This window comes from Leucoraja erinacea, chromosome 3, assembly GCF_028641065.1.
Source record: "Leucoraja erinacea ecotype New England chromosome 3, Leri_hhj_1, whole genome shotgun sequence".
Lineage (NCBI taxonomy): Eukaryota > Metazoa > Chordata > Chondrichthyes > Rajiformes > Rajidae > Leucoraja > Leucoraja erinaceus.
This window is the reverse complement of record NC_073379.1, coordinates 73956197-73981966: the sequence shown is the minus strand read 5'-3', so window position 1 is coordinate 73981966 and position 25770 is coordinate 73956197. Positions and strand designations below refer to the sequence as shown.

At 42.8% G+C, this 25770-nt stretch overlaps 1 protein-coding gene across 5 annotated transcripts in view; it reads right to left on the bottom strand.

Annotated features, from left to right (window-relative positions):
* agtpbp1 (ATP/GTP binding carboxypeptidase 1) overlaps nucleotides 1-25770 on the bottom strand; it is a 217711-nt gene that overhangs the window by 75946 nt on the left and 115995 nt on the right. For all 5 annotated transcript variants that reach the window (XM_055632933.1, XM_055632934.1, XM_055632935.1 and 2 more), the window contains 6 exons: nucleotides 22591-22768; nucleotides 18526-18623; nucleotides 15098-15214; nucleotides 3976-4757; nucleotides 3023-3106; nucleotides 2838-2924 (listed from right to left, as the gene is read on the bottom strand). In XM_055632933.1, the coding sequence (XP_055488908.1) occupies nucleotides 2838-2924; nucleotides 3023-3106; nucleotides 3976-4757; nucleotides 15098-15214; nucleotides 18526-18623; nucleotides 22591-22768 (1346 nt within the window). The remainder of the gene's footprint in view (nucleotides 1-2837; nucleotides 2925-3022; nucleotides 3107-3975; nucleotides 4758-15097; nucleotides 15215-18525; nucleotides 18624-22590; nucleotides 22769-25770) is intronic.

Genomic DNA, 25770 nt, shown 5'->3' with positions numbered 1-25770 from the left:
TTACAGGTGCTACAAGCAAGATAGAGTGGGATTAAGAGAGGAGAGGGTGAGGTGTTGCTTTACTGATTAAGGAGAACATTATGGCAGCAGTCCAAGGTGATATTACTGAGGGATAATCAGGTAAGGCTATATGGGTGCAGCAGAGAAATAATAAGGGAATGAAACTACATTTTGTTTGAACCTCATGTGAGGTTCAAATGACAAATAAAAGGTATTGTATTGTATTGTATCACCTTGCAGGGATTGGCAGTGTTGCTTTGTGACAGTACGTCCAAGCATCTCTAAAAAGATAAAAACTGGATTTTCACACTTAAAAAAAAAAAAAAAATTGACAGTAGAGATTTGGCAAAGATTTATAAATTGTCATTATCCATACTGGAGTGTCAGAAGACTGGACGATGGATAATGTGATGTCTCTATTTAAGAAAGGTGCAAATAAAGTACTGGTAATTATAGACCAGTAGGCCTAACATCTGTGGTAGGCAAATTACAGGAGAGAATTCAGAGGGAAACGATATACATGCATTTGGAAAGACAAGGATTGATTAGAAATAGTTTTGTATCTCACTAATTTGATTGAGTATTTTGAAAAAATAACGAAGGAGGTTTATGAGTATCAGGGTCGTAATTATAGTTTTTTAGTTTCAGTAAGGCCTATGATAAAGTAAGATGGGATAGGATCCAGGGAGAGTTAGCTAACTGGATACAGAATTGGCTTCACAGTATGAAGTAGAGGGTGATGGTGGAAGGTTGCCTTTCAGACTGAAGGCCTGTGACTAGTGGTGTGCATCAGTTGTGCACTTGCTGTTGTCATCTATATCAACAATTTGGAAGAAAATATACATGGTATAGTTAAGAAGTTACAGAAGGCACGAAAATAGGCGGTATAGTAGATACTGAAGATGGTTATTAGGAACTACAGCAATTAGGCAGAGGAATGGTGAGATAAGTGTAAGATATTACATTTTAGCAAGTCAAACCAAGAAAGGACCTTCTCAGTGAACAGTAGGGCCTTGGGAAATGTTAGAGCGGAAGGATCTAGGAGTACATAGTTTCCGAAAAATGGTATCGTAGGTAGATAGGGTGGTGAAGGCAGCTTGTGGCACGCTGGCCCCTTCATCAGACAGGCAACTAAACAGAGAAATTGGGGTGTTATGTTACACTAAATGCCGAAGGTTGTACAAAAGGCCGGTGAGGTTATACTTGGAGTATTGTGTTCAGGTTTGGTCACCTTGCTCTTGGAAAAATCTCATTAATGTGGAAAAAGTGCAGAGAAGAGGTTGGGCAGGATTGGACTTTATTCCTTGAAGTGCAGGAGATGGAGGGATGACTTTGTAGAGATGTTGAAAATCATGAGTGGCATAGAGATGGTTAATACAGTCTTTTTCACTGGACAGGGGAAATCAAGAATTAGAATGAAATAGGTTTAAGCTGAGAGGGGAAAAAAATAGGAACCCGTGCGGCAATGTTTTCAGATAATGGTTGGTATATGGAACGAGTTGCCAGACGTAGTAGTTGACTTATTAAGGTACAATAGAACATCTAAAAGTTGTATAGACTGGTACATGGATAGGAAAGATTGAGGATTTGGACCAATTGAGAGCAAATGGGACTAGCTGGGATGGGACAGCTTGGGTGGTATGGACGAGTTCAGCCAAAGGGCCCGTTTCCATGTTGTATGACTTTATTACTCTAAGATATTGAATTTCCCTAATCGTTGCTCCACAATTAATGCCACATACCCCATCCAGTCTTACCCTTGATAATAGCTTGGTCTCAGCTTTAGAATTTGCCTTAATATCTTTTGGTGCTGTCTCAACTTTTGTTGAGTGTATATAGTACAAGCTTTAAAAATAGTCACTGTTAACTTGTTTATTACTACAGAGAAGCTGACACAAAGTGGTCAGTAGGTTCACTTTACATCAGAACTAGCAAACAAGAATTTAATAAATGTCTTTAATTTAATTTAATAAAATAGTGTACAAGTAGGAAATCAGTTTGATTGGATCAGTCTGAAGAAGGGTTTCGGCCCGAAACGTCGCCTATTTTCTTCGCCCCATAGATGCTGCTGCACCTGCTGAGTTTCTCCAGCAATTTTGTGTACCTTTGATTAAACTTTATTTGGCTAAGTGACAACACAATGAGAATATGTACAAAATGTGAATCAAAGAAAATGGGGACTGGGCAAGAAAGTAGACACCATGATGTTGGTCAGGTACATGGATAAGAAAGGATTAGAGGAAAGAATTAGAAGGATATGTGTCAAAAGCAGGCAGGTGGGATCAGTGTAGATGGGGCATCTTCATTGGTATGGGCAAGTTGGGCCGAAGGACCTGTTTCCATGCTGCATGATGCTATCACTTTATATTATTACACATTATATACAGCTTTTGACAAATTTCCATAGAAATGTATTAAATAAACTTCAAAGTTGTTGAATTTCATTGGGAATGGAAAACAAATTGGCTAAAATTTACAACTAAATTAATCATAGCGCGTTATGTCGAGCAATTTAGTATTGTCACTCAATTTCCAATATTTGAATCAGTGCTGGGTGGACAAAAAATGCTGGAGTAACTCAGTGGAGTAATTTGGATCAGTGCTCGTAGCTGATGTTAAAGGAAATGGAGACAACGAGAAAGGAACTGCCTTCAAGACAGTCATTCAAATATCAGTCACTAATAGCAAGATATAATTTCTCAGAGCAATTCCTCCACCCCCAAACTAAAATCTGCAATTCTTTATTGCGGAACAATTGTTTAAGACTAGCTAATAAAGTCAGGTATTCAATATTCAGGATTTCTGCCCCCCCTCCCAAAAAATCTCATCAATCTTACTTTCTAATTTGAATTGCTTTTCGAAGATTTCCAGATTCAAACTGCGAATTGAACCTCAACGTTTCTCCATCTTCGGATACAGGATAGCTGAGTGAGAAAGGAGGATAAAACAGTATCCAGTTAGCAACATCCAAGTTGAACATTCAGCTAAAAAGCTGAAAACTGAGAATCTTTATATAACTCACCTGAGACAATCAAGATCATATATAGTTTTGTCAATAATGTCATTTGCATGAATTAGTCTCTCAATATCTTGGAATATTTTTGTTCTGTGGTAGAAAAAAATAATGCCCATAAATGCAGTTTTTGCATATACATGTTAAGTATGTATTTTGAAAACAGTGTATTGTTTTAATTGGCTACTCACAGCTTAAAATATAGTAGGGAAAGTAAATTATTCAAACAACACCAACAACATATTTCCATAAACAACTCATGAATCTAATTCATTGATTTGGTTTGAGGTTTAAACATATCCTTACCCCTTATTAGACATTTCTTTATCATACATATCAATAAGTATAGCAGTTCACAGAAATTAACAAATAAAAGTTGAATGGATTACAATTTTATTTTTGGATCCTTGCTACAGGGTCCAAATATAATAATTCTAAAATATTTTGCCTTCCTATGATCTGTAAATAGTAAAATAAAAAATTGATTTCCACTATAATTTTGTAAAGATAAAAGATTTGTTCTCACATCTCTGTACCTTACAACCAATATAATAATTCTAAAATGTAAATAATTTGTCTTCCTATGATCTATAAATTGTATAAATAATTCAAAATAATTGATCTTTATAAATTGTAAACTAAAAAAATGAGTTACAAGGAATTCTTGTGGATTACATCATACAAAATCTGTTAAAATGGCACAATTTCAGAATATTTTCTATTCTTCCAGATCAATGTGAAAATACCTGTACAAGCAAATTAACTCATCGAAAAATAGAGCAAAATGTAATGTTACCGATTACTGTACATTATTTCCAATTCAGTCTTCCCCTCTTACAGTATAAAGGCTTATGAATGTAACTTTCGCATTGAGATGTTTTGCTTTATCATTTTTCTCAGTTCTGGTAGTGCTTTCTCCTCTCAATGTAATGCTTTCAGATAGCAATCACTTGCATGCTCACCTTTGAACACCGTAGGTTCTTTCTATGAGAGGTTCCTTGAATGGAGGTGGAATATGGCCAAAATAATCAGGATAAGCCACTTCACCATATTCGGGAACAGATTTAGTCGTTTTAACAATTTCAACATAAAGGTCAGGGTCATGAAGTGGTTGCAAGACACCTGGCTCCGGTAAGTCTGAAAATCCTGGTTCTTCAGAACTTAAAGAGGACTCATCCTCGGCATCAGTGTCAATGCCAGTACAGCACAATTGACCTAGCTGGGTACCAACCTGTTGCCAAGATGGAGGCTGACCAAATGATGAAACAAATAAAGACTTTCCACAGCCAGAGATCTGCTGACACGTTTTGCTGCATGTTTCTCCTAATGTCAAAAATCTGGGCTTATTCTCAACTCCACTCTCACACCCAGGTTTCCAACATTTAACATCTTCAGAGGCATTATTACAGTGTAGGGACATACTGCCTAAACCTTTTGTAATTTCATTGTTCAGGCACTGTGTCGGTGTATGTCCATTTTGTTTGGAATACTGATAGTTAACATTGTTTTTGCTCTTCTCTGTATTCTGCAGATCCATGTGTGTTACTTGTTTATGGTCCTGTCCAGCTCCTTGATAAACATTCGGTAGAATCTGCTGGCTTTGTGGATTATTGTCTTTAACACTTGCTCTTATCGTATTACTTTTTGAAGACAGCTCTTCTGCTGTGGGCACAATAATGGGTCCCGTCCGCTGAACATCAGATCTTGATGGACTTGTGTTGCCACTTTCAGTAAAATTATATGCCTGGAACAAAAAAAGTATAGAATAAACAAAAGATTAATGTTGAGGCAACTGAATTGGATAATTGTTTCCATATAAATTTGCAAACTATAATGCCTGTGACTGGAGCAAGTCCGACTGAACATTAATAGCTTCACGTTAATCTATTTTTAAACGCATACATTACCGAAAGGTTATCAGTGGTAAACATGGATTTCTAATTCTCTCTCTCACCGTTTACAGCAAGAACCGTTCTCTCTCTCACCGTTTACAGCCTCAAAGACATCTGAGCCCGTATGTGGAGGCAATTCAGGCCACATCTTTGACAAATCAATCTAAATGGACGATGAAGTCTCAACATTTTGTTTCCACTTTTGCTGGTTTTTCACCTAATGGCTACACCTGCCATCTTGTCCAGTTCATTATTATTCACCCATGAACTTCAGAAGTGTATGTCAGCAGGCTGGCTGTCATATAAAATCCTGTGAATGCCCAGTCCGGACAGACATAAACTTTATACACATGTTGTTAGATTGCACCTGGAAATACTCAATTCCTCCAGGAAAAATAAGGTTGATGATTACACCCACCCACAATTTAATTGTCTCAGCAAAGACTAAGGGTTATCTGGGTCACTGAGTAACTGAACTACTGCCAATCTGTATTGAATATAGTCACTGAATGACTGTGAAATAGATGAAATTATTTAACTCGCGTTTTGTTCTAAAATACTTCCCAGATATTCACGGTTTGAATGTTTGTTTTAAAATAAGAGGATTCTGCAAATGAATTAGACCAAAATTCAACAAAGGGATGGGAACAGCATGCGAATTAACCGAAACCAAGACATTTTTACGCAGAGAAAAATTGGCCAAATCCATAATTAAATATTGCTTTAAATGTAAACCATATGTACAATTTCCCTTCAACACGCTGTAGATCTTTCATTTATTGGACCAGATCATGCTTACATGCGGCCAGTTTTTCCATGGAAAATGTTTGTTACCTCTTCCTGGCTAGTCAGTTCAACTGACTGCCACTTAATGTAAGTAACATCTTGCTCTGTCACTGGGCTATCAAATTGAGTGGTACAGAGCTGTAATGTAGAATTAAAGGACAGGATACTTTATGCTGTTATCGAAGCAGTAATAGGTGATTTGTCCCCCCTTGCCTGCTTTGTCCTTCAATAAACCATGGCTGAACATTTATCCCAGTTTCACTTTGCTGCGCCAAACTCACATACCTAAAAGTCTGTCGTGACTATACTCAGTGACTGAGTATTCACCATCCATCCATGAAGACTATTTCAAAGATTCATCTCCTCTGGGTTGAGAACATTTTTCTCATCACAATCACACAAAGGGTGGTGGGTGTATGGAACAAGCTGCCAGAGGAGGTAGTTGAGGCAGCGACTATCCCAACATTTAAGAAACAGTTAGACAGGTACATGGAAAGGACGGGTTTGGAAGAATATGGACCAAACTCGGGCAGGTGGGACTATTGTAGCTGGGACATGTTGGTCGGTGTGGGTAAGTTAGGCCGAAGGGGACTCTAAGACAATCCTGAATTGAGAACACTTTTCAGTCTGAAGCAGTTTCAGATATGTGAGTCAGGGGAAACATCATCCCTGCATCCATCCTGTCAGACTCCATAATCATTTGTACTCTTCATTTATCTAAACTCTGCAGACCTCTCTTTAGATGATAGTCCTTGACTCCAAAGATGTCCTCTTTAAGTACAATTCCCGATGTTGACAGAAAGATGCATCTGGGATGCATTATGGACAATTGATTAGATTCCCCACACTTTTCATATCAAAATATTTAATTAATAAAAATGTTTCCAAAGGGATTCAAATGTTCTTACGCACACTGGTGAAACAGAAAAAAATGGGGTCAACTCAGCAGGGTAGGTTTCATCTAGAGAGAGGAAAGAGTTAGATAAAAGTATGACAAGTGCATGAAAAATTCTGACCTCCCAGAACGGATGCCCAGACCTCCAACAGCCAGGTGGAGTCTGGAAGGAGGCGCTTAAAACAAAATCTCCTTTCAACCAGTCTTTCTAATTCATTGTCATCTTTGAGTGCTAGAGTACCAGCTGGAAAGAGGCAAAAGGGAAAGATTATGGGCACTAAACTAAGGAGTCTTTATTTGATTTTAAGGAAAGTAACAATATGAATTTACAGAACCTCTAAAATTCCCTGAATTTCCCAAGGTGCTTTACATTCCAACAAATTCCTTTTGAAGTTCGATTTAATTTTTCAGCCTATTCCAGCAACCAATCTGTAGAATAAGCTTCCTGAATAGGCAAATGAAACTAATTACTGATAATTACGTTCAAGAAGAGTCGAGTGTTTTATTGTCATATGTCCTGAAATGGAACAATGAAATTCTTACTTGCAGCAGGAGCACAACAGGTTTGGAAACTCAGTAGATAACACAACAAACAAAATAAGTTACATAAATTGAAATAAAACAATATCGTTCAAAAACAAAAAAAAAGCCCAGGAGTTCATTGTTTGCATTTTGTTGGAGTTCGTACTGCTTAATAGCCTGATGCTTGTTGGAAAGAAGCTGTTCCTGTACCTAGAGCATTAGAGTGCTTAGAATCCTATATCTTCTTCCCACTGGCAGAAGGGGAGTGAAAGTGTTGCCAAGTCCTTGATGATGCTGGGTCCTTGTGAGTCCTTGATGATGCTGGCTGCCTATTTGAGACAGCGCCTCTTATAGATCCTGTCGATGGTGGGGAAGTCAGTACCCGTAATGAACCGGGCAGTGTTCACCACTTTTTGTAATCTCCTTCGTTAAAGGGCATTCAAATTGCTGAATCAGGCTTTGATGCAACAAGTCAATATACACCCAACTGCATACCTATAGAAGTTCAAGAAACTATTCATTGATATACCGAATCACCTCAATCCTCTAGAGGCGTCGATAGGCTTTCTTTATGATTGCCATTGATTGTGCTGGGTCCAGGACAGATCTTCAGAGATATGCATGCTCAGAAACTTGAAGTTGTTGATTCTTTCCATCTCCCACCCATTGCAGAAGGCAGGTTTGTGGATCCTCACCTTCTTCTAAAGTCAACAATCAGCTCCTTGGGCTTATTGAAGTTGTTCTGGCACCATTCAATCGGACGATCGATCTCCCTCCTATACTGTGACTCATCATTGTGCGTAATTTGTTGGAACTGTGTCTGGCAACACAGTCATGGGCATAGAGCAAGTAGAGTAGGGGACAGCACACAGCCTTGAGGTGCCCCTGTGCTGATGATTATCGAGGAGGAAATGCTGTCAATTCATACGAATTGTGGTTGTATTGATGGCTAGAATTCCAGGGAAACTATGTTCTTCCTCAAATCATGCCCAAATAAATAATATGTCAGTTCAGAAAACAGAGATGGATTTAATTTGATTCCTCCAAAATGGAGAATCTCCAATAATTCTGCATTTTGCAGTATTTCTGTTAACTGTTAGCACTTGCACTGACCGTCTTTTAATGACTTACAATAGAATACATACTGTAGGTTCAGTTCAAGTGGTACAAACTTTGGTATAGCCGGTGGGGGAACGATTTTCTGTAATGCAAAGCATTGAACTATGGAGGTTGGCATGGGCAAGGCCGTAGACATTAACTATATGGACCAGCAAACCCTTTAATAAGACTTTGATAAGGCTCCACATGGTAGATAGCTCTGGAAGGTTAAGGGCCTGTCTCACTTGGGCGTCATTCGCGAGTCACGCACACGAGGATTTGGAGCATCCCAAAATCCTGGGGAGCCGCGCGCTACCGCAAGTCACTGCATTAGCCACCACGCCTCACCGCGCGTTATGTGCGCGTCGCGATGCGCCAACCAATTGTTAGGATGTTGCGTAAATGACGTGCAAATGACGCCCAAATGGGACAGGCCCTGTAGTGCATGAGACCAGGGAGAGTTAGCTAAATGGATACAGAATTGGCTTCATGGAATATAGACACTAGTGGAGGAAGGGTGCTTTTCGGAATGGAGGTCTGTGACAAGCGGTGTGCCGCACGGTTTGGTGATGGGCCCATTATGACTAGTATCCACAAATTAAATGAGAATGTACAGGACATGATTAGTAAGTTTGCAAATTACACAAAAGTAGGTGGTATCAAAAACATATTGAAGATGGTTATCAAAATGTACAGTAGCATCTTGATCAGATGGGCAAGTGGGCTGAGGAATGACTAATGGAGTTTAATGCAGATAAGTGTGAGGTGTTGCATCTTGGGAAGTCAAACCAGGACAGGTGTAGTAGAGCAGAGGAATCTGGAAGTGCAGATACTTATTTCCCTGAAAGTGCTATCCATATAAAGTGTGTGTGCGCGCGCGCGTGCTTGTGGTTTATTTGTTTGTGTGCGATCACATCTACTCGAAGAAATTACGTGCTAATGGGAACATTTTTACATATTCCGGTAGAGATTTATTCTGTGAAATCAAAAATTGCATTATTTCTCGATTATTTATGAAAATGTTCACATATCTCAAATAAATAAACAAGATGGTCTCTCTGATGACGTCACAATGGATGTGACTGCCTTTCTCTGCTTGCGCTGCGAGTGACATCACCCCCCTTCGATGGCCCCCCTCCTTCTCCTTCTGTACTTCTCGCTGGAACTTGCGTGCCCCCCCTCCCCCCCCCTCCACTTCTTCCCCCTCCCTCTCCCTCTCTACACCCCTCCCTGTTAAAGCCTGCAGCACGTTTAGGGCAGGCGATGGGGTAAAAGGAGCAAATTAATATATTAATTTCCCTGGGGGGGGGGTAGTGTGTGTGTGTGTGAAGGGGGGGGGGGGGTTCGTATGTGGAGGCTAGAGGAATCAAAAGGGGACGGGACCCAGCGGGTCCCATTTGGTCTAGTTGAGTATAGAATTTGGTTTGTCATGTTACAGTTGTACAAGAAGTTGGTGAAGCCATATTTCAAGTAGGGCAGTTTTTTGACTATGGGTTCATTATATAGAAGTTGGAATAAGCTGTATGGCAGCGGTGCGCATGAGGCGTTTATAGGCTAAGGAATGAAGCATGAGGAGAGGCAAATTTTTGCAGGGTGTAGATTTAGAAACTGAAGCCAGTGCAATTTATCCAAACCATTTTTCCTATAGGATAGATCCTATAAGTCACATGCACCAGATCTTCCATTCAGGGGCCAATCACCTCTACAGTGGAAATCAAATATATAGAAAATAATTGCCTCACCGACTACCTGACATTTGCATTGGTATGAGCTGGGCTTGCCACTGCCATTCACCCTGCCATGCTCACCCCAAATTCTCCTCAGATCTACAGAAGTTAAATGGAAATTTCACTAACGTGCCTTCATCTTTCTGCTCGACACAATACCTCTGGCTTCAAGACTGACTTTAGTTACATTAATCATCAGGTACCCAATCCATTTTTTCCACATAGCATGTTGACAAATATGTGAATGTTAATAGGTGCTTTGAAGGCAAGATGGCCTGAATATTGGATCAGTACATTACTGATATATCCAAATATATTATCGCCAAATATTTAGACTCCAGATGCCAACAAATCATTTTTCTGTCTACAATGACACATTTAACACGTTTGCTTGGGTTTTGCTTTTTCTTGATCTAACTCAAAATCAGGTTCCCTCCACTATCAGTCATAGACTCAGAACATGGAAATGCTCCTCTTCTGCTAGCCTGAATTTGTTTTGCATTGAACTATTTCTCCACTGATTTCTTTCAGATAAAATGGGACTGCAAGAATCCTGATGGGTCTCTAAGGAAACTAATCTGCTCATGCAATGCAATTTTATAAACTCGTGTAAACCATCATAGATCCTTGCCATAAATTTACTTTGCAACCACCACAAAGAATGTTAGACAGTAATGGTACTCTAAACTTCAACCTACATGAAATAATTTGATGCCAGAGATAATCAAGCATAAAGAAAACAATAGTGGTCAATCAGAATGTTTGCGTTGCCTCTCTCAAGGATCTCAGTTCACTTTATTCTAAAGGGCCTGTCCAACTTGGGCATCATTTGCACGTCATTTACTCGACATCATTCACGCGTCACGATGCATGATTCATGGCATGCATTGTGCGGGCAGTGGCGTAAGCAGTGATGCGCGGTAGCGCGCGGTGCCCCAGGATTTTGGGATTCTCAAAATCCCCGCGCGCCACGTGCGTGATGCGCAAATGACGCTCAAGTGGGACAGGCCCTTTAACAACTATATGGAAAGTGAAAGTTTATTAAAGAGTGCACCATTGTACACTTGGTCTTTTATTTATTATGGTTAAAATCATTTTTGCAGATCATATTTCTTTGAGAGGAGATTATTTTGTCCTAAATTATTTTTTGAGCCTACTGGGGTAAAGTGTAAGAAATATAAAAATCAAAATGCACAAACATAAAATATTCCCTCTGGGAGCCAATCATAAATGTCTGGAAGGCTAAACACTAAACTTCACATCAGCAATCACTACATCAAAACAGGTTAACAAGAGCACCATGCATAAACCTGGACCTATTCACATTACATCACCTGGCCCATAAACTTGAGGGCCAAAAGCATTCAGCAAGAATGGTCAACATGATTTTACTTCGGAGTCACGTGAGTGATTCCGTGAAGAACCCGCTCAGCACGCATGCACGGCATTAACGCCAGCAGTGCAACAGCGGCCCAGCGGGAGTCGGGCGCTCCCGCTACGAGCCTGAAGGAAAGGAACGTTTGGTAAGTACTTACCTTCAGAGTAGTCGGTCTTTGCGTTTGTTTTTGCTCCAGGGGGAGCAAAGCAGCAGAGGGAAGCGGCCCCCGTTCGACTCCAGGGAAGGAGCCGACAATGGAGGGGGAAGAGGCGGCAACGGGACTGCACACGCTGCGGTCCACAGACACGGGTGCTGCGCTGATGTCCAGTCCGCTAAAACAGCTGTCTGACCAACAGCAGCGGACTGGAGGGAAATTTAAAAACCGGCCGGCACCCCTGTAGACTCCCGACAAGGAGACTCGCCGCCCGAGAACCGCTGAAATGCTGCCCGAAAACGGCAGACAGCCTCTATCAGCAAGGTCAGGACCAACCTCAGGCTGGAGACAGACACGGAAGATGGGATCAGCACTTCAAACAAGAACAAGAATGTCTGTTTCTCCAAGCCAGAGGAAGGTCATGGAGCTAAAAACTCCAGCGAGACTGCCTCAGGAGCAGGGGCAAGTCCGCCAAGGCAGCTAACACTCCCACTCCAGTGCCTAACAGCACTGGCCATCTCCCTTGTCGAGGGATTGATGGGAACCAGAGCTGGGCTGGTCAAGAAGAGGGGTCACTGGCTGAACAACATCAGGAGTATGCTTGAGGTACAGGATCAGGAAGAGCTGCTGGGTGTGGCCGCTATGTGGCTCCACCACTAGGGAGATGGCTTTTCAGTCTCAACTGACGGCCAGCTTACTACCTGTTCTTTTCAAAAAACCTCTCCAAGACAGGTAGTCATGAGGTGTTGGATTTCATCACGCCTCCCCTAAATTGCATTTACTCAAAGTGCCCACCGTTATTGGGGGGTACATTGAGCATCGCTTTTAAAAACCCAAATATCTTAAAATGAATTTGATATCCCTGACGTCGGTTATCATTTTCGCATGCTCTTTCCAGAGGGTCAGGGTAGCATGGCAAAACACCTGACCCTACTGTTCGCAGTGCTCCGCAACTTCTCAGGAAGTTATAAAACCTGCCCTCAACTCAAAAAATTTTACAGGACTGTGAGAACGCCGACCTCACAACCACAGATCCTGCTATCTGGCTAAGTTACCAAACCAAGCCTAAAAAACTGGACAAAGTGTCCAAAATATCGGCGCAAGATGGCAGGGTCTGGAATGAGCACGTAAACCAGTCAGCAGTACCTCTAACGCGTCCACCAGGAGGGTCTACCTCAGGGTACTGGTGAAAGCTCGGGGCCTGCATGCCAATCCCGTGAGCCTTTCAGGCCAGGGCCCAGAGCAGGCCCCATGGAAAATGCGCCACCCCCCAACATCACTGCCACGTCAGACAACGTGCAAGACTCGTTGGACCGGCAGGAAACAGAAGAATACCCATAATCATGGAGGTAGGTGGGTCTGGTTCCTACCAACGTATAGAAAATAGGGGCTTAATACTAACAGGGGGGAGATTACACCTGTTTTAAGAAGCACGGGAGTCTATCACGAGTGATCAGTATATACTCAATGGCTTTAGTGGATACAAAATACAACTCATACTAGAAAAATTGCCACCAGTTCAACATTTACCCCAGAGGGCATTTTCCCCTCTCCGTTAAAGAAACGAGAGGGACAAGCTGAACTGGTGAGACTAATTACAAAGGGTATCATGATGGGAAACATGAACCCTTGGAATTTGTATCAAATATTCGGGTGACTAAACCCAAAAAGGTGGTGGATGTCGCATCATCATTTGACTTAACTTCACTAAATATGTTTGTTAAGTATATACATTTCAAAATGGAAACGGTTGAACTTTGGCTGCCAACTTGGCTTGGAGTGGAATTATCTTGCTTTCGGTAGCAGGCCACTCACATAACTTTCCATATTGTAGATTTCAGTATGGTAGCATATCAAACCTCTTTAGCTAGGAATACACCTAGTTCTGGAGTACAGAATATCATCATAGAGCTGGGATCCCTTGGGACATGATCCAATTCCACAATCCCAGCTGTTGTGAAGTTATATTGATTATTTCACTGTTGAAGCATTTATAATGTCAGTTTTAAAACTCAAGCCTCATAAGGAGCCCAATATAATTGTTATCTCTATATAACTAAAAGTCTTGTCTTGTTTGTGTGTGTGAGCCCACGATGTGGCAATCTGCTTTTCCTATCTTCTTCCAAATGTTAGGCCACAGCTTTCCCATTTTCACATATCCTACTCACATTTTTTCCCTCACGGCGATAAACATCCTCACGTCGCATTCCCACCTATATTTCAGAGGTTATTAATCCTTTAAATTTTAAAAACAGCCCAAAACTCACCCATTTCGGGTAAAAACCCGCGAGTGACATCACAATGCACTCGCGAGGCAGGACGGGACACTCCGGGAGGGAGCGGCACTCCAGCGCTCGCAGTGAACGAGGAGTGGTGGCGGCTGCCAGTGCCCGACATCCAATTACCTGGTGGGGAGGGTGGTGCCGCGGGCCGAGCCCGGGGACTGGGCCTGGGGACGGGCCTGAGCTGGAGCCCAGCCTGGTGCTGGAGCTGGAGTGAGGGCCGAGCAAGGGGCTTGGGATGGGGCCGTGACTGGGGCCGACAAAGAAGTCTAGGTCGGGGGTCAGAGGCGAGCCCACTGGAGCCCAGGCAGCAGCCGAGCTGACGGATGGAGTCTGCAACCGAGGCCGAGTTGCACGTCTTGGCGCTGCTCTTCGACCTGGGTAGGTCCTGGGGCAGGGAATGGGAGTGAACGGAGGAGGATGATCGAATTAGGAGGGAGATGGGGAATCGGGTATTAGAGGGAGATGGGGGGGTGTGGGGGTGTGGAGGAGGGAGATTGGGAGGGGTGGAGCAGGGCGATTCCCCCTCCCTATCTACCCTCACTCCTACCCTCTCTACCCCCCACCTCTCTCTCCCTCACCCTCTTTACCCTCCCTCCCCCACTCTCCCTCTACCCCTTCCCTCTCTCTACCCCTCCCTCTCTGCCCCTCTCCTTCCCCTCCCTCTCTACTCACCTCCTCTCCCTCTCCCTCCCCACCCCCCCCCTCCCTACGGATTGAAAAGGGAGGGTGAAGAGGAGGAGGGAGTGCTGGGGGATGAGGAGAAATAACCCCCAACTGTGCAGTTGGTGGTCATGCGCGAGTGGTCCAATATTGTGTTGGGGGAACGACTTGCATTGGGGGAACGGGTGAGTGGTGGAATCTCGCGTTGGGGGAGCAACGGCTCTGCACTTCGTCCAGTATTCATTAAATGCTGGTGGACAGACATGGCAGCATGTCTCAAGATTTTCTTTGGATTGGCATCAACCGAGACGCCTGCTGAAGGAACCAGCCGCACAAGTATAAAGTCGTTTCCCCATCGTCTAACCCCTGTGCAAAAGTCCCTGGTTCCTGAAATGTGTGCCACGTGCAACTAGCGTAAAACTGCTAAGGTTTACAAAATCCGTTTTAGTACTTTCTGAATATTTTACCTTTAGTTTGCACCGCAAGGTGTACTCGAACATTTTTCTGCTCATTTTACTTCTCTCTGCCACATCATTTAGTATAGAATCTAACACATTGCAACTTCTGAATAAGATGCAGCAGGTGCAATTGACAGCTCTAATGGAAAACACTAACTAACATCTGTATGCCGTACAGTTCTGAAGTGTTTGATATGGAAGTGCCCTCAGAAGGAGGGATTATTTTTACCTGGAAGTCTTCTGTGAGCTCTGGGAAAAACTGCTTGTACATCTCCAATTCTTCTACTGGCCGCCCCAAATCTTGCACTGGTTTTAACTTGCTAAGGTCAGTTTCAATATCATCATTCTGAAAAGAAACATCTATGTAAAGAAAATGTTTTATTTCTTATATTAATAGAGTTCCAAACTGTTTCCGCAGTTCAATTTTACAACTAACTTAAGTACTTTTGCACTCATGGTATGCATCCTGCTTAACCTATGGATCTGGAAATATTTAATACAATTATTAGTTTTTTTAAATATTTTGAGTCGTTAAAACAAGATGTTTCAGAACTTGTACACAGCAGGTTTTCAAATTATACAAGCAATGTTTAAAGAATGCGATTAGAATTATCCACTGAAAATTAAAATTTCAAAAGAATGTGAGCAAATAACTTAATTTAGAAATTCCTAGAACAGATTCGTTAAACTATCCTCTGGGTGCTATTTCACATTGGAAAATAAACTGCTTTCTTTCAATTAAACTCAAAATTGTCCAGAACTATGGAAAACTAGTACTTCAAGGTTATGTTTTAACAAAACAATTCACTTGAAGGCTTTTAATCCAAAAACCTCATCACTGCAGGCTAGACCACACAAGAAATGGAAACAGATACGTATATACAATGAATTGTAAAACAGTTGCAGATGCCAGAAGAGAACCGAAGCAGTTGTGAACATGCCATTTGTATGGTACCAGAGCAAAAAGGAAAAGTTTGTCATAACAGTTTGTTTTTACAGCTAAGGAAACCCAGAAATAATGTAGAAACAAATAACTGCAGATGCTTATTTATACCAAAGATAAACACATGGTGCTGGAGTAACTCAGTGGGTCAGCCAGCATCTCTGGAGAAAAAAGATAGTGACATTTCGGTTCAGGACCCTTCTTCAGACTGCTGGATTCTACATGACTACAGGTCACTTCAAGACTTTCGGGGAACATTATAACATTTATAAGGTAAAATTGACTTTTAATAAGGGAGGAAAAGGGGGAGTACACTGTGCTGATAATTCAGTCAAATCAGTACCAAAAATATAACTGAGCATAACGAGTGATCTCACATCAAGACTAGTCCATTAGCATTGCAGCAGAAAGTGAGGAATGAGAAGTTGAGGAGTGAAAGTCGCCTGTGTGTTATTTATTTTACTGTGACATAGTTGTTGCACATCAACAACCACATGACCTTTACAGGGCAATCCTATGGCACCACGAGCCACCTCATAAAATGAATGAGATTTTTGAAATAAAGCGATAAAACTAGAAACAGGAATTACTGTCAACTACATTTTAGGATTTGAAACATTCAAAACAAATATATATTGTACTAGACCAAGTGCAGACCCGTTGGGTCTGTTCCCCCAACGTGCGGTTGTGGGGGGGAGAGGCGGCATGCAGCGTCACACACCCTAACTATCCCCCCCCCCCCCGCCCCCCGCACTCACGCTAATTACCCCCCTTGATATTATATTAATATTATTAATTTGCTCCTTTGGATCTGTCAACCATTTGGGACCTTGCCAAATGCCTTACTAAAGTCCATGCACACCACATCCACTGAAGAGAGGAGGGGGGAGAGAGGAGGGGGGGGGTAGAGGAGAGGGGGGTAGGAGGAGAGAGGGGGGGGAGGGAGGGGAGGGGGGGTGGGGGAGGAGAGGGAGGGGGAGAGAGAGGGAGGGAGAGGGGGGGGGAGGGGGGGGGGGGGAGAGAGGAGGGGAGGGGGGGAGGGGGGGGGGGGGGGGAGGGGGGGGAGGGGGGGGGGGAGGAGAGGAGAGGGGGGGGGGGGGGGGGGGGGGGAGGAGGGGGGGGGGGGGGGAGGGGGGAGAGGGGGGGGAGAGGGAGGGGGGGGAGGGGGGGGGAGGGGAGAAGGGGGGGGGAGAGGAGTAGGGAGGAGGAGGTAGAGGGAAAGAGAGGGGGGGAGATAGAGGGGAGAGAGAGGGCGTGAGAGAGAGGGAGGAGAGAGGAGAGAGGGAGGGAGGAGAGGAGGAGAGGGGAAGAGAGAGGAGAGAGAGGGAAGAGAGAGAGAGGGGGGGAAGAGAGGGGAGGGGGGGGAGAGAGAGGAGGAGGAGAGAGGAGGGGGGGAGGGAGGAGGGAGAGGGGAGAGAGGGGGGGCGAGAGGGGGGGGGGAGAGAGGAGGGGGGGGGAGAGGGGGGGGGGAGAGGAGAGGGGGGAGAGGAGAGGGGGGAGAGGAGGGGGGGAGGGGAGGAGGGAGGGAGGGGAGGGGGGGAAGGAGGAGAGGGGGGGGAGAGGGGAGGGGGGGGGGGAGGAGGGGAGGGGGGAGGAGAGGAGAGGGGAGGGGGGGAGAGGAGAGGGGGGGAGAGGAGAGGGGGGAGAGGGAGGGGGGGGAGTGGAGAGGGGGAGAGGAGAGGGGGGGAGAGGAGAGGAGAAGGGGGGGGGAGAGATAGAGTGCCTTTGAGTCAGACATCCAATGAAGAGAGGAGGGGGAGAGGAGGAGAGGGGGGTAGATGAGAAGGGGGTAGATGAGAAGGGGGGAGAGGAGAGGGGGGGGGAGAGGAGAGTGGGGGGAGAGGAGTGGGGGGGGGGGGAAAGTGGGGGGGGGAGGGAAAGTGGGGGGGGGGGGGGAGAGGAGAGAGGGGGGAAGGGGGGGAGAGAGAGAGAGGGGGGGTTACTTCAACCCAAACCCCCCCAAACAACCATTTGCAGGCAGTGCTTTTTTCCTTCAAACTAACCATAACCATATTTTCATTTTCAAACCAAATTAAGGGTACTTACTCACAGCTGTGTAGACATTTGTTCAGTCATTCAGAGCTCAGACCTCCATCTTGTAGAGACTGATTGGGGCACACCACTTCCTGGTTGTTATAGTCCCTCCCCCCTGCCGCCAGCGGGGGCAGCAGAGAGAATGGGGAATTTTGTAAAATCATTAATATCTCTGTCATATTTCATCGACGGGAAAAATCCTCGGCACACATACGGCGGAGGGGGGCTCTGAGCGAGGTGGTCAAAAATGACGGCCGTAGGTGGCGCGTTCAGATCGCCAAAACCGGTCAAGAACAGAGTTTTAGTAATATATAGAAGATTGGTACACACCACACAGGAAAGGTGGGGGGGGGGGCTGTCCTGTATGCAACAAACATTCAGTTAGATGTTCTAAGGCATAAAATATTAGCACAGCTTTATTATTTCATTTCATATCTCTCCATCACCTCAGTAATATTCTCTTAGATTCAGAAAGATTAAAATTGGTTTGGAAATCAAAGAAAATAATTCTCTCCCACTCCATCCATTTTATTATAACATTCACATAGTTTGTTTAATAAACAGTTCTAATAAATAAGATATATTCCAAATATCACCATCTTCAACATTATTACCATTCATCTTATCATTAGCATCAATTTTTAGATTTAGTTCAATTTGTAAAAAAGTTGGTCTGGTACCTTCTTGTTTTCATTTTCTTCTTCTTCATTTTCATTGTCATTGTCAGTTTCAACTTCTGTATCATCGGTATCATCACTTTCATCTACAACGTCATCAACTAAAACAGAAACAACAAATTTTTTTAAGTCATCTGAACTCTTAAAATAAGGAGAATTGTTACAAACTTTCAATCAAGAATGCTGGTTATTTAGAAGCTATTCATATTTAATTTTAAAAGGTGCAAAAACAGTAACCAACAGTAACAGATGAGTTGAGCCAATGACTCAACTCATCACCATCCAGTGTTTTCACCATTTTAGTTCGTCAGTGGGGTTTAGCTGCAAGAATGTTCAAGCTTTATCAAGTTGCTTGTTTGATTGGCATTATTTCCACTAATATGTTAGCAGCAGTGTTGCTCTTCTTCCCTTATGTTCTATGCCAAACAAAGGCAACTGTATCATATGACTTCTTAATCATATGTACTACTATTCTGCATCCCCCATGATCTACAGTGCATTCAGAAAGTATTCTGACCCCTTCACATTTTCCACATTTTGTTACATTACACCCTTATTCTAAAATGGATTAAATTTATTTTTATAATCATCAATCTGCACACAATCTATCTATCTATTTCTATTTTTATATAAAACTCTCGTGCCATCCGACCGGCTGCCGTCCGGCTGTCTTTCTGCCTTTTGATTCGTTGACGGCTGCTCCTTCCTATCAGCTTCCAACACACTTCGAAACAAAGTTGCAAGACAGGAACACTCTGAACTTTTCACTGCTGCAGCAGGCAGGGAGGTGCAATTGGATTTGTTTTTAAATCCACTGCTGAGGGAGGCAGGTGAGTGCTGGAATCTTACATTTGGGAACGGCTTCAGTTCCATTGGAGGAGACGGGTGCATGGTGGAATATTGGGTTGGGGGATCACACCATTGGGGGAGCAGACCCAACGAGTCTGCACTTGGTCTAGTATACTATTAAAAGTCTCATCGTGTTTCTATATATATATATATGTGTGTGTGTGTGTGTGTGTGTGTGTGTGGCTGATTGTGTCTACGCCAAAACGGTTGTATCTACGCCAAAACCGCAAATAGCGGAGTCAGGGGATAGCAGATATGGGGAGAAGGCAGGAACGGGATATTGATTGGGGATGATCAGCCATAATCACATTGAATGGCGGTGCTGGCTCGAAGGGTCTACTCCTGCACCTATTATCTATTGGTACACGGTAGCGCTAAAATTTTACCTTACTCAGCTTTTTCCCGTCGTCGATTTTGTCAACTTTCCTTCAGATTTGATGTTATATTTCACGTTATTGTTATTTAAAGGTTTTTAAAAAGCTAACTTTAACAAGATTTTTACTGTTAAAATCCTTCTTGCCACATTCCAACAAACTTCAATACAAAGTTGCAACACAGGTCCAACAAACTTCTATACAAAGTTGCAATACAGGAACACTCTGTGCTTCCACCAACTTTTCACCTGAATGGGTTGTCAGTCCTCCACCCGACATTTGCAACAATGTTGCCATCATACAATATTTCAGTTCCTGGCTGGACAGGAGGGGGAGGGGGGATTTGGTATTACAATTGGGGAAGTGCAATTGGATTTTTTTTTTAATTCCAATGCTGGGGGAGCCAGGGGAGTGCTGGAATCTTACGTTCGGCAACGGGTTGAGTTGCGGGACCAGGCCTCCCGTGGGGGCTACGGGTTATTGGTGCAACATTGCGTTGAGGAACGGGTTGCGTTGGGGACCAGGCCTCCTGCGTGACAGGGACTCAACAGGTGAGTGTGTGTGTGACTGTGATTGTGAGCATACCTACGCCAAAACAGTACACAGTAGTGCTAAAAAATTTACACAAGTTACTCAGCTTTTTCCCGCCGTCCCCCTTGTTAAGTTTCCTTCAGATTTGATGCAATATTTCACATTATTGATATTTCAAGATTTAAAAAAGGCAACTTTCAAAAGATTTTTACTGCTAAATCCTTGCTGGCCCAGCTTGCAACAAACTTCCATACAAAGTTGCAATCCAGGAACACGCTGTGCTTCCACCAAGTTTTCACCTGAATGGAATCTCAATCCTTCACCTGACAGGGAACCAACGGGTCCCAGTTGGACTTACACCATTATAAAAAGCAAAAACAGGTATTTAGAAATTTTTGCAAAGTTATTAAAAGTAAATAACTGAAATATTACATTTACATAATTATTCAGACCCTTTACTCAGTACTTTGTTTAGGCACCTTTGGCAGTGATTACAGCCTCAAGTCTTCTTGGGTCTGACGCTACACACCTGTATTTGGGCATTTTCTCCCAATCTTCCCTGCAGATCCTCTCAAGCTCTGTCAAGTTGGATGGGGAGCGTCGACGCAGTTATTTTTAGGTCCCTCCAGAGATGTTCGATCAGTTCAAGTCCGGGCTCTGGCTGGGCCACTCAAGAACATTCACAGACTTGTCACAAAGCAACTTCTGCATTGTCTTGGCAGTGTGCGTAGGATCGTTGTCCTGTTGGAAGGTGAATCTCCAGCCTAGTCTGAGGTCCAGAATGCTCTGGAGCAGGTTTTCATCAAGGATCTCTCCGTACTTTGCTCCGTTCATCTTTCCCTCGATCCTGACTAGTCTCCCAACTCCTGCAGCGGAAAAACAGGCTGATTGGTGGAGTGCAGCAGATATAGTTATCTTTCTGGAAGGTTTTCCGATCTCTCCACAAAGGAACTCTGGAGCTCTGTCAGAGTGGCCATCGGGTTCGTGGTCACCTCCCTGACCAAGGCCCTTCTCCCGTTTGCTGTTTGGTCAGGCGGCCAGCTCCATGAAACGTCCTGGTGGTTCCAAAGTTCTTCCATTTAAGAATGACGGAGGCCACTATGCTCTTCGGGAACTGCAATACTGCAGAAATTGTTTTATACCTTCCCCAGATCTGGGTTTCAACACAATCCTGTCTCGGAGGTCTACGGACAATTCCTTCGTCTTCATGGCTTGGTTTTTGCTCTGACATGCACTGCAAACCGTGGAGCCTTATATAGACGGGTGTGTGCCTTTCCAAATCATGTACAATCAATTTAATGTACCACAGGTGGACTCCAATCAAGTTGTAGAAACATCTCAAGGATAATCAATGAAACCAAGATGCACCTAATCTCAATTTTGAGTGTCATAGCAAAGGGTCTGAATACTTATGTAAATGTGATATTTCAGTTATTTATTTTTAATTACTTTGCAAAAATTTCTAAACACCTGTTTTCACGTCTTCATTCTGGGGTATTGTGTGTAGATTGATTATTAAAAAAAAGATTTTATTCCATTTTAAAATAAGGCTGTAATGTAACAAAATGTGGAAAAGGTGGAGTCTGAATACTTTCTGAATGCACTGTATGAGCATGCATTCCATGATCCGTTTCTCCATACTTCGTGCAATGCCATTTATTATCTGCTCCAGCTTACTTATCTCTTCCCTTATACTTCTGCAGACTGAATTGCAATGTCACTTGCCCCCTATTTAATCAGTCCATTAATATTTTCATGCAGCTCACAAAAGTTTATTCATTGCCTGCCACACTGAACGAATAAATTGTATACATTATAAACCGTCCCTATCTACCACATGTTTATGAATCGAAGGTAGACAAAAATGCCGGAGAAACTCAGCGGGTGAGGCAGCATCTATGGAGCGAAGGAATAGGTGATGTTTCGGGTCGAGACCCTTCTTCAGACTGATGTGGGGGTACAATTGTACACTCCCACATCAGCCTGAAGAAGTGTCTCGACCAGAAACGTCACCAATGTTAAATTTTAGTCTCATCTGCAAACTTCTTAATCATGTCCCATACATTTAATTTCAAATCATTTAATTGACATATACCACAAAAAGTAAGGAGCCTAGAATCCCAACACTTCCAGTTACTAAAACACCTATTGACTATTATATTGTGCTTTCTCTTGAGTCAAACATTTAATTTCCCACAGATCCTGCACAGCCCATGATTTCAGTTGAGAATGCTAATGCATATAGTTTCCAACAAATGCACTTTCACTTTTATTTTAGGATTGAGGAAGGGTATTGCAAGTTCAGAAAACCTACCTTCAGGAGCTAAGTTATAGATCTGTGCTACAGGACCACTTATTGGAATTACTGGCAACTGGAACAGGTAAACACTTTTAATAGTTGGAATGGAAAGGCGATTTTTAGGGAAACATTTTCTCATAATGAGGCTGGAGATATTGACCAGAGGGTCTAGGGTTCTCACCGAAAGACAATCCTGAAAAAAAAAATAATGCAAAAGTCAACTCCCTCTATAAAAGCATTACAACCCCTTATTATATTATGGTTTATGACAGACAAAGCAAACATACTTGTTTAGAATGCTGGCCAAATGCATTATTAACCAAAATGCTAAACTAATAAAAAAAACACTTGAATTGTAAACGGTTTTACTTTTCAAATGAAGTTCATGCAATAGACATCTGTGTAAGATTGGAATGTGATAAGCAAGTACTACGACAGATAAACAAATGCATAATACAGTATGAAACTGCCTTATCAATAACCAGCTCTCCATTGATCTACAATTTTCTTAAGGGCCTGTCCCACTTGGACGACCTAATCATGAAAAAAATGTCAAAGTCCTGTTGTCTCGCCAAAGTAAAAGACCTCCTACAACTATGTCTACGACATCCTACGACTATATCAATTTTTTCCATGCCGACCTTTTTTTTTTACCCGTGGACATTTCTTATCAGGCAGGAAAAAACAGCGCAACCTATTTAAGGCCACGAGTACGCGGAGACCACTCACGAGCATGAGGAAGAGTTACGAAGACCTCCTATGACATTGTGGTGACCATGCTGGGAGTATGAGTCAAGGGCAAACTCGTCAGAGGTCGCCAATTAGGTCGTGAAAGTGGGACAGGGGCTTTAACCTTTAAACTGATGCCTCAGTTAATGCACTCTTGCATGGCACTAATGGAGAGGAAAGCCTGAAGGATATGCTGAGTTGGCAGAGTGAAATCTAGGCCGGACGGCATTAAGTTAAGCCTTCATTAAAACTGAATGAAAAATTTAGCCAGAGTTCAAGCTGATGATTGCTTTCCAGTGGACATCAATTGTACAGTGCCTTCCATAATGTTTGGGACAAAGACCCATAATTTATTTATTTGCCTCTGTACTCCACAATTTGAAATTTGTAATAGAAAAAAAAAATCACACGTGGTTAAAGTAAACATTGTCAGATTTTATTAAAGGTCATTTTTATATACATTTTGGTTTCACCATGTAGAAATTACAGCTGTGTTTACTCATAGTCCCCCCATTTCAGGGCATCATAAAGTTTGGGACACATGGCTTCACAGGTGTTTGTAATTGCTCCGGTGTGTTTAATTGCCTCCTTAATGCAGGTATAAGAGAGCTCTCAGCACCTAGTCTTTCCTCCAGTCTTTCCATCGCCTTTGGAAACTTTTATTGCTGTTTATCAACACGAGGACCAAAGTTGTGCCAATGAGAGTCAAAGAAGCCATTATGAGACTGAGAAACAAGAATAAAACTGTTAAAGACATCAGCTAAACCTTATGCTTACCAAATTCAACTGTTTGGCACATCATTAAGAAGAGAGAGAGCACTGGTGAACTTACTAATCGCAAAGGGACTGGCAGGCCAAGGAAGACCTCCACAGCTGATGACAAAATAATTCTCTCTATAATAATAATAAATAAAAATCCCCAAACACCTGTCCGACAGATGTGAAACACTCTTCAGGAGTCAGGTGAGGATTTGTCAATGACCACTGCCCGCAGAAGACTTCATGAACAGAAATACAGAGGCTACACTGCAAGATGCAAACCACTGGTTAGCTGCAAACATAGGATGGCCAGGTTACAGTTTGTCAAGTACTTAAAAGAGCTACCACAGTTCTGGAAAAAAGTAACATATCAGTGATGGCAACAGCAAAGTATGGAGGAGAGAAGGAACTGCTCAAGATCCAAAGCATACCACCTCATCTGTGAAACACAATGGTGGGGGTGTTATGGCCTGGGTATGTATGGTTGCTGAAGGTACTGGCTCACTTATCTTCATTGATGATACAACTGCTGATGGTAGCAGCATAATGAATTCTGAAGTGTTAGACACATATTATCTGCTCAAGTTCAAACAAAGCCTCAAAGCGCATTGGCCGGCAGTTCATTCTACAGCAAGCCAATGATCCCAAACATACTGCTAAAGCAACAAAGGAGTTTTTCAAAGCTAAAAAATGGTTAATTCTTGAGTGGCCAAGTCAATCACCCGATCTGAACCCAATTGAGCATAGCTTTTATATGCTGAAGAGAACACTGAAGGGGGCCAGCTCCCCAAAACAAGCATAAACTAAAGATGGCTGCAATACAGGCCTGGCAGAGCATCACCAGAGAAGACACCCAGCAACTGATGCTGTCCATGAAATGGGGAAACTATGTATAAACACTGCTGTAATTTCTACATGGTGAAACCGAAATGTATAAAAATGGCCTTTATTAAAATCTGACAATGTGCACTTTAACCACATGTGATTTTTTTCTATTACAAATCTTAAATTGTGGAGTATAGAGGTAAATAAATAAATGATGGGTCTTTGACCCAAGCATTATGGAGGGCACTGTAACTGTACTTGAGATTATCAGTTGAAAATAGTATGAAATACTTGGTATAGATCCCATCTCCACCTGAAAAGCCATTCTATTTCCTCTGATAAGCGACATATAAAGAACATATGAATGTCTCTTCCCATCCAAGGAATCATATGCAAATTTCAGACATTGGTTGGGGATGAGGAGAGTTGACAAAGAAACCAAAGCTCCTCAATTTATTCCCTCTGTAGTTACAGGTATGATTCCAGGACCCTGCACAGCTGCAGAGCCATTTGGAACGGGTGGGCGAACTCACAGAGGACATGGTTCAAATACAAACCGGTGATAAAAGTAAAAACAAAGTTGTACTGGTGAACACTGAGGAGTCAGGAAAGAAATCAAAGGTGCTATTTCCACTACTTCCTGCATCAAATGCAAGTGACTATCGAAATAGGGGGTATAGTGGAGAAGACCATTTAGCCTAGGAAACAAACAAAAATGAATTGTGATGTCTTGGGTCATATAAGAATTACAAAAGAGGAGGTATACATCCCCAGAATTGGACCAAGTCCGTCCTTGGATCTTGTAGAAAGCTAGAGGAGAAATTGCAGAGGCCCTTGCAGTGATATTTGCTGTATTTTCTGCATTCCAGAAGACTGGAGGGT